Consider the following 9,349-nt stretch of genomic DNA (forward strand, 5'->3'; position numbering starts at 1 on the left):
TTTTTTTTTTTTTTTTTTTTTTTTTTTTTTTTTTTTTTTTTGACACAGGGTCTTGCTCTGTTACCCCAGCTGGACTGCAGTGGTGCAATCTCGGCTCACTATAGCCTCTGCTTCCTAGGCTCAAGTGATCCTCACACCTCAGCCTCCTGAGTAGCTAGGACTATAGGCGTGCACCACCCCACCTGGCCAATTTTGTTTTTTGTGTTTTTTTTTTCAGTAGAGATGGGGTTTCATCATGTTGCCCAGGCTGGTCTCGACCTCCTGTGCTCAAGTGATCCATCAACCTTGGCCTCCCAAAGTGTTGGGATTACAGGCATCAGCCACCATGCCCGGCCCCCATTTTTTAAATCATGATAAATTTATAATGTTCCTGAACCTTATGCAACTCTCTCATTTATGTTTTCTCACAGTTGAATCCTACACACTTTTTCTGTATTCAGTTTCCTTCTTCATAAAGTACATCATTTAGTTCCTAGTTCTTTCGGTGAGAATGTGTGATTAGATAACCTGCTGAGTCTCGGCTTTAAAATATATATTACCCTCACTCCCGATTGATATTTTGGCTAGTGTGGTAGATATTTTAATGGGCTCTTTCATGCCACATCTTAACCCTCCTCCTATTTGGTGGGGTCAGAAACCTAAAAAATTACAGTCACCGTATTCCTGGGATCAGGGATGTGAGTCTCTTCCGCCAATGAGGTGCCCAGGCTGGGGTTTGGAAAGCAAAAGGTTGTGGCTGAGAAGCAAGTGTCCGCAGTGGCAAAGCTCTCCTCCATGGTGGGCTCATTTCTGGGTGTGAGGCAGCTGTGGCAGAGGCAACAACACAACAGTCACAACAGTAGCTTTCTGGTCTCCAGACTGTAAGAAAATCTACAGATAGAGAGTATTAAAATTGAATTTAGCAAGGATGCAGGACACAGAATCAACCAAAAAGATTATTTCTACATATCAACAACATAAAATCAAAATATAATTTATGAGTTCAAGACCAGCCTAGCCAACATGGTGAAACCCTGTCTCTACCAAAAAATACAAACTTTAGTTGGGCGTTGTGGTGCGCAACTGTAGTCCCAGCTACTCTTGGGAGGCTGAGACGGAAGATTTGCTTGAACCTGGAAGGTAGAGGTTGCAGTGAGCCAAGATCATGCTCAGGCCCCAGTTTCTAAATACAGAGCTCTTCTTAAAGGACGCAGAGCTCCTTGGAAATACAGCTGACTCCAGAGTCGGGTCAGGACAAGGACAAGATGAACCTGGAATATATTGTTGGGCCAGAAAGTAACCGGGCGCAGTGGCTCAGGCCTGTAATCCCAGCACTTTAGGAGCCTGAGGCAGGTGGATCATCTAAGGACAGGAGCTTGAGACCAGCCTGGCCAACATGGTGAAACCCACAATCCCCTAAACCACAGGGCTGGGAGAGCTTTTGGGTTGATGAATGCATCCGCATGCCCCAAGGATGGCACTCCCCATGCCACGGGAACAGAAGCGCCTGTGCTTGAGATCCTTCTGGACTTTGCCCTGTGCATCTCCTCATCTGCATCCTTTGTGCCTTTTTTTTTTTTTTTTTTTTTTTTTTTTTTTTTTTTGAGATAGGGTCTCACCGTCACCCAGGTCAGAGTGCAGTGGCAGGATCACGACTCACTGTAGCCTCAACTTCCCAGGCTCCAGTGACCCTCTCACCTCAGCCTCCTGAGTAGCTGGGACCATAGCTGTGCACCATCACGCCCGGCTCATTTTTGTATTTTTAGTAGAGACGGTTTCACCATGTTGCCCAGGATGGTCTCAAACTCATGAACTCAAGTGATCCACCTGCCTCGGACTTCCAAAGTGCTGGGATTATAGACATGAGCCATCGTACCTGGTCTTCTTTACATTTTTATAATAAACCAGTAGTAGTAATGAAACTGGTTTCCTGAGTTCTGCAAACAATTCTAGCAAGTTATCCAGCCCGAGGAGGGGGTGGTAGATCAGAAGTATGTGATGCTTTGACTTGTGATTGGCATCTGAGTTGGGGGGCAGTCTTGTAGGACTGAGCCCTTAACCTATGGGGTCTGATAGTGACTCCTGATAGTTAATGTTGGGATTGAATTATTGGTGTCCAGAGAGTTGGAGAATTGGTTTTTGGTGTGGAAAAAACCCACACATTTGGTGTCAGAAGTGTGAATGGAGAAAGCTTACCTTTAAAATGTTAAATATTATTTCAAGGCTATGATATTTTATTTGTCAGAACTCTCTTGGAGTCAAGATTCTGCCACCTGGCTGGGTGCGGTGGCTCACACCTGTAATCCCAGCACTTTGGGAGGCCAAGGTGGGTGGATCGCTTGAGGTCAAGATTTCAAGACCAGTCTGGCCAACATGGTGAAAGCTCATCTCTATCAAAAACACAAAAATTAGCTGGGTGTGGTGGTGCATGCCTGTAATCTCAGCTATTCAGGAGGCTGAGGTAGGGGAATCACTTGAACCTGGGAGGCAGAGGTTGTAGTGAGCCGAGATCACGCCACTGCACTCTCCAACCTAGGCGACAGAGCAAGACTCTGTCTCAAAAAAAAAAAAAAAAAAAAAAAAAAGATTCTACCACCTGGCCAGGGCCTGTGTGTGCCAACATATGTTCTTGTGCCTGCCTGGATGTCCCCTGGCCTCACATAGTCATGAATCCTGCCCACAGGCCTGAACACTCACACAATCTACCTCCTTGTCCATAACCATTGCCCAAATGCCCAGCCCTCCTCTTCATGCATTTTTCAGATGCAGTCACGCACTGCCTAGCAACGTTTCAGTCAACCACGAACCAGGTATGTGACAGTGGCCCCTAAAATCATACCATATTTTTACTGTACCTTTTCTATGTTTAGATACAAAAATACCATTGTGCTGCAATTGCCTCCAGCATTCAGTACAGTAACATGGCTTCAGGTATGTAGACTAGAAGCAATAGGTTACCGTATAGCCAGGTGTGGAGTAGTGGATACCATCTGGGTTTGTGTAAATACACTGGTGTGCACACAGTGGAATTGCCTAATGACACGCATTTGTCAGAACCTATCTCTGTCATTAAGCAATGCATGGCGGTGCTTCCTTCTGCCTGTTTGGGTGATCTCTCTCCCACTTTCCTCCCATTGGCTTTGCCGCTTGACAAAGGGGCATCTTCAGTGAGCATGTGTGGGCCCCAGGTCCCTGCATCCTTGCTGATCTTGCTAATTCTGATCTGATGACTTTTCTGATCCGATAAGCCCTCAATATCCAGGTGTCCATCCTGGAATGTTAACAAGGTAGTGGTTGGAAGTGTGGGCTTGGCCCGGCGTGGTGGCTCATACCTGTAATCTCAAAACTTCGGGAGGCTGAGATGGGAGGATTACTTGAGTCCAGTAGCTTAAGCCTGGCCTTAAGGCTGAGGTGGGAGGATTGCTTGAGCCCAGCCTGGCCAACGTGGCAAAACCCCATCTCTACAAAAATATAAAAATTAGCCAGGTGTAGTGGCATGCATCTCTGGTCCCAGGTACTCAGGAGGCTGAGGTGGGAGAATTACTTGAGCCAGGAGGGTCAAGACTGCAGTGAGCTGTGATCCCATCACTGTACTCCAGCCTGGGCAAGAGGGTGAGCCCCTGTCTCAAAAAAAAAAAAAAAAAAAAAAAAAAAAAAAAAAAAAAAAAAAAAAATGAAGAAGAAGAAGAAGAAAAGAAGTGTGGGCTCTGGTGTCACTCAGATCTGAGTTCCTTTCCTGTTTCCAACAGGTGTTAGCTGAATGAACTTGTGAGTCAGTTTCTTTTTGTATGAAAAGAGGGAAATAAGAGTACCTGCCCCAGGCCAGGCACGGTGGCTCACACCTGTAATCCCAGCACTTTGGTAGGCTGAGGCAGGTGGATCTCCTGAGATCAGGAGTTTGAGACCAGCCCGGCCAACATGGTGAAACCCCATCTCTACTAAAAATACAAAATTAGCCAGATGTGGTATCATGTCCCAGCTGCTCAGGAGGCTGAGGCAAGAGAATCACCTGAACTTGGAAGGCAGAGGTTGCAGTGAGCCAAGATCACGCCATTTCACTCCAGCCTGGGGAACAAGAGCAAAACTCTGTCTCAAAAAAAAAAAAGAAAGAAAGAAAGAAAGAAAAAAAGAGTACCTGCCCCAAAGAGGTATTGTGGGGCTATAGAAAACAGGTACACAAAGCACTTAATAATAGTACCTGGAACATGCTATAAGCTCAATACATATATTATTGTTGTCATTTTTAATTAATTAATGTATTTATTTACCTACTGAGACAGGGCCTCACTCTCTTGCCTAGGCTGGAGTGCAGTGGTACAGTCACAGTTCACTGCAGCCTTGACCTCCCAGGCTCAAGCAGTCCTCCCAGCTCAGCCTCCTGAGTAGTTGGGCCTACAGACATGCTAATTTTAGTGGCAGTGATGCCTGGCTAATTTTTGTATTGTTTGTAGAGACAGGATTTTGCCAGGTTGCCCAGGCTAGTCTTGAATTTCTGGGCTCAAGCAATCCTTCTGCCTTGGCCTCCCAGGGTATTGGGATTATAGGCGTAAGCAACCACACCCAGCCCTATTGTTGCCATTGTTGTAGTTGTTGTGATAGAGGAAATGTTGGGAGGTGGTGTATCAGCCACCTCTGTGTCCTGCGTCATATCCCTGGGCCTTCCCTCTGACCCAGCTGCATCTGAGGGTCTACTCACTTTGCACTGATAGCTTCTTGCTTTAACTGCATAATACACATGTTCACTTTCTGTCCTGGGGTGTTTGCAGTGCCTGGGGTGAGACACTGAGGGAAGCCTGCTTGGAATACGCATATGCTAGTCTAGAAGTGGGGAGGTGTCACTTCCTGGGATGATCCTCAACCAATGAGGGTTGGACACCAATCGATAAATACCTCTCACTATCAATCCTCAAGTGGACAATACTGAGAAGAGGCTCTTGGACTCTTCAGAAGATTCCAGTGGGCTCACGTCCAGCTGCCCACCACAGTGCCCAACTCAGCAAAACACCCTGTACTGGCTTTTCCTGTGGCGCACTGGGCCTGCTTTCCAGGGCCACCTCCTACATAAATGATTTGCATAGAAGGCCTTATTTCAGGCTCTGCTTTCAGGTCTAGTCCAGGATAAAACAAGGGACCAGAAGGCCCTAGAAAGCAGCCTCAGGGAACAAAATTAACCCCTAGGAATGGATGGCAACAAGGACTCCCTTGCTGGTGATAGGCAGGCAGTGAGAACCCTTAGCACACCACAGCTCCACAATTCCTAAGACCTTCCCTTGCCATGTGGAATGAGGTTTAGAAAGAAAAGAGGCACTAGTGGACGCCAGCATTCCAGCACTTGAAAGGTTTGGGGCAATGCTAATTATGTGGATTGTGAAGCTAGTTGGCTTCTCTTAGCTGCCTTAGAAGCTTTGCAAGGGTAAAATGAGAGGCTACCAGTTCGGGGCAAGCTGTGAAACCCCGAGGATAGGGTTTAAGCCACCCTCATTGATCACAGCCAGCCGGAAGACTGTGCTGAAAGCCAATTCCAGAATCTGATCAAAAGGGTGGGGCAACCAAGGAGGAGATGGAATGAGCACATCTGGCATTTCTGCTCTGCTAACGTCTGACACTGACAGGGGCTGGGTGGGCCTTGGGATGTGGACATTTGAGAATATGAAACTCCCACAAGCCCACAAGCTCTCTTGAGAAGGAGAACAGCCCCTCTTCTTAGAAGTCCTCACATGAGGCAGGTGCCTCACAATAGTTTTTAAATTATTGTGGTAAGTTACACATAACATAAAATTTACCATTTTAACCAATTTTAGGTGTGTAATTCAATGGGATTAAAAACATTCATTCATATTGACCGGCACAATAGCTCACACCTGTAATCCCAGCACTTTGGGAGGCCGAGGCAGGCAAATCACTTGAGGTCAGCAGTTTGAGACCAGCCTGGCCAACATGGTGAAACCTCGTCTCTACTAAAAATACAAAAATTAACTGGGTGTGGTGGTGGGTGCCTGTAGTCCCAGCTACTCGGGAGGCTGAGGCACAAGAATCGCTTGAACCTGGGAGGCAGAGGTTGCAGTGGGCCTAGGTCATACCACTGCACTCCAGCCTGGGTGACAGAGAGAGACTCTGTCTCAAAAAACACCAAAAACACAACTCATATTATTGTGTAACCATCACCACTTTCCATCTTTTTTCCAAAACTTTTTGTCTTCCCAAACTGAAACGCTGTACCCGTTAGCCAGTCACTCCTAATTGTCCCCGGACCTCAGCCCCTGGGAACCACCATTTTATTTGCTTCACTACATTTTGCTTGTCTTCTTTAAGATCCATCCCTGTCTCCTTCATAGCTTAATAACCAGGGTCGGGTCTCAGCGGAGCCTGACGGAGGAAGGGCAGTTCCTGATGTGAGCGGCAATTGCTGAGCCACACAAAGACTGCAGCGTCTGCGGGTGCGCTCCTCCAGGAGCCAGGGGAGCCCACAGCAGCGTGGGTCTGAGCGGGCTACGGCAGTGAATGTGGATATAAGACTATATCGGGAAATGGAGGGCCAGGCAAGGTGGCTCACGCCTGTAATCCCAGTACTTTGAGAGGCTGAGGTGGGCGGATCACTTGAGGTCAGGGGTTGAAGACCAGCCTGGCCAACATGGCGAAACCCTGTCTCTACTAAAAATACAAAAATTAGCTGGGGATGGTGGCACATGCCTGTAATGCCAGCTACTTGAGAGGCTGAGGCAGGCGAATCGCTTGAACCCAGGAGGCGGAGGTCGCAGTGAGCCAAGATGGCACCATTGCACTCCAACCTGGGCGACAGAGCCAGACTCTGTCTCTAAAAAAAAAGGAAATGGAGGTTTAGTGTCGTGTCAAGGACACCTGGAACTGGCCCTAAACATGCATGATGGGTCTCCTTGAAGCTTGGATCCCACAAGACTCTACAGCTGAGTGGTCTAATACGGGATCCACAGCAAACCAGAGGCAATGCTACATTCTGAGGGAAATAGGGTAGTTGTACTTGTTAAAATGATAGGATTTTTGGATATGCTGGGTTAAATAAAATATATTATTCTAATTCATTTCGCCTGTTTCTCTTCTTTTCTCCTTTTCTTCCTTCCTTCCTTTTCTTTCTTTTTTTTTTTTTTTCTTCTTTTCTTTCATTTCTTTTTTTAACACAGGTCTCACTCTGTTGCCCAGGCTGGAGTGCTGTGGTGCAATCTCGGCTCACTGCAACCTCTGCCTCCTGGGTTTGAGCGATTCTTGTGCGTCAGCCTCCTAAGTAGATGGAATTACAAGCACCCGCAACTACGCCCAGCTAATTTTTTTGTATTTTTAGTAGAGATGGGGTTTCACCATGTTGGCCAAGCTGCTCTTGAACTCCTGACCTCAAGTGATCCACCCACCTCAGCCTCCCGACGTGCTGGGATTATAGGCATGAGCCACCATGCCCGGCCATCTTTTCATTTTTTTATTGTGTCTACTAGAAAGAGTGAAAAGTATGCCCATGTGGCTGACATTATATTTCTGTTGGACAGTGGTGACCAGTGGAAAATATCATGGAGATGCCAGACAGGTGTGAGCAGAATATTGAAGAGTCAGAAGGCTCAGAGAAGGATGCACGTTCAGATGAATTTATTCTGGGAGACGCTTTCTTTACTAAAGCAATTCAGGGCCGGGCACAGTGGCTCACGCTTGTAATTCCAGCACTTTGGGACGCCGAGGTAGGCTGATCATCTGAGGTCAAGAGTTCGAGACCAGCCTGGCCACTATGGTGAAACCCCATCTCTACTAAAAACACAAAAATTAGCTGGGTGTGGTGGTGGGTGCCTGTAATCTCAGCTACTCGGGAGGCTGAGGCATGAGAATCGCTTGAACCAGGGAAGTGGAGATTGAATTGAGCTGAGATCGTGCCACTGGACTCCAGCCTGGGCAACTCTCAAAATTTTTTGAGAATCCAGCTCAAAAAAAAAAAAAAAGAAGAAGAAGAGAAAGAACATAAAAGGCCATGTGAAGACAGAGGCAGAAGTTGAAGTGAGGCAACCACAAGCAATGTTTGGAGCCCCAGAAGGTGGAAGAGGCAAGGAGGCTCCCCCCGAGAAATTTTGGATGGAGCACAGCTCTACAGACACCTTGGTTTTGGACTTCCAGCCTCCAGAACTGTGAAATGGTTGCTGTAAGTCACCAATTTGTGGTCATTTGTAGCAGCAGCCCTAGGGGACTAAAATATTCTCCTTCCCCACAACTCAACTCCGTGGACTCTGTCCCTGGAACGTGACTGGGAAAGGCAGCACATCAAGGCACACCTTTGGCATTAGCTAAATCTGGAGGGTTAGCTAAATCATGAACATCAATGAACGTCTTTTTTTTTTTTTTTGAGATGGAGTCTCATCTTGTCGCCCAGGCTGTAGTGCAGTGGCATGATCTTGGCTCACTGCAACCTCTGCCTCCCAGGCTCAAGTGATTCTCCTGCCTAAACCTCCTGAGTAGCTGGGACTACACACACGCACCACCACACCTGGCTAATTTTTGTATTTTTAGTAGAGACCGGGTTTTGCCATGTTGGCCAGGCTGGTCTCGAACTCCTGACCTCAAGTGATTCACCTGCCTCAGCCTCAAGTTTGCTTTTTGTTCATGGAAATCAGCTTCATAAAAAGCATCTTACCCTGAGAGGTAGTTTGTTTCTGTAAATTTCAGAAGTTGAGTTCAGAATAGACATATCCAGGTTTATAAGAATCACAGGCTTCTGAAATATAAGAGGGAAAATAGTTTACTTAGGATATGTGACAGGTGAGGCTGTTTTTAAAAATCCTATTTCTAGTAGCTGGGTGGCCTGACAGAACCAGGTATTAACTAATTTTTTCCTGGACTGTGTTAAATAATTTATTCTTGAAAATGTTAGCGGGCATAATGCCTCATGCCTATAATCCCAACATTTTGGGAGGCTGAGGCAGGAAGATTGGTCGAGCCCAGGAGTTCGAGACCAGCTTGGGCAATATAGCAAGATACCTGTCTTTACCAAAAAAAAAAAAAAAAATTAGACGTGATGGTGCACACCTGTAGCCCCACTACTCAGGAGCTTGAAGTGGGTTGATTGCTTCAGCCCAAGATGTAGAGGGTGCAGTGAGCTGAAAGTGTGCCACTGCACTGTGGCCTGAGTGACAGAGTGAGAGTCTCAAAAAAAAAGAAGAAAGGCAGGAAAGAAAGAAAGAAAAAGGAAAGAAAGAAAAGGAAGGAAGGAAGGAAGGAAGGAAGGAAGGAAGGAAGGAAGGAAGGAAGGAAAGAAAAGAGAAAAGAAAAGAAAAGAAAAAGAAAGAAAGAAAAAGAAAGAGAGAGAGAGAGAAAGAGAGAAAGAAAAAGAGAGAGAAGAAAGCAAAGGAAAGGAAAGGAAAGG

General features: G+C 46.5%; 1 protein-coding gene across 9 annotated transcripts in view; it reads right to left on the minus strand.

The window, feature by feature from the left end:
* MILR1 (mast cell immunoglobulin like receptor 1) overlaps positions 1 to 9,349 on the minus strand; it is a 31,390-nt gene that overhangs the window by 2,207 nt on the left and 19,834 nt on the right. For 2 of the 9 annotated variants that reach the window (XM_017882848.1, XM_017882849.1), the window contains exons 8-9: positions 8,621 to 8,701; positions 7,574 to 7,916 (exon numbers count right to left, since the gene is read on the minus strand). In XM_017882848.1, coding sequence (XP_017738337.1) covers positions 8,649 to 8,701 — 53 coding nt within the window. In that variant the 3' untranslated portion in view covers positions 7,574 to 7,916; positions 8,621 to 8,648. Of the gene's footprint in view, positions 1 to 656; positions 871 to 7,573; positions 7,917 to 8,620; positions 8,702 to 9,349 lie in introns of those variants that run through there. The other 7 variants (XM_017882844.1, XM_017882839.1, XM_017882846.1 and 4 more) reach the window with 6 other exon arrangements.

The sequence above is a fragment of the Rhinopithecus bieti genome, unplaced genomic scaffold, assembly GCF_001698545.2.
Source record: "Rhinopithecus bieti isolate Rb0 unplaced genomic scaffold, ASM169854v2 scaffold_12928, whole genome shotgun sequence".
Classification (NCBI taxonomy): domain Eukaryota; kingdom Metazoa; phylum Chordata; class Mammalia; order Primates; family Cercopithecidae; genus Rhinopithecus; species Rhinopithecus bieti.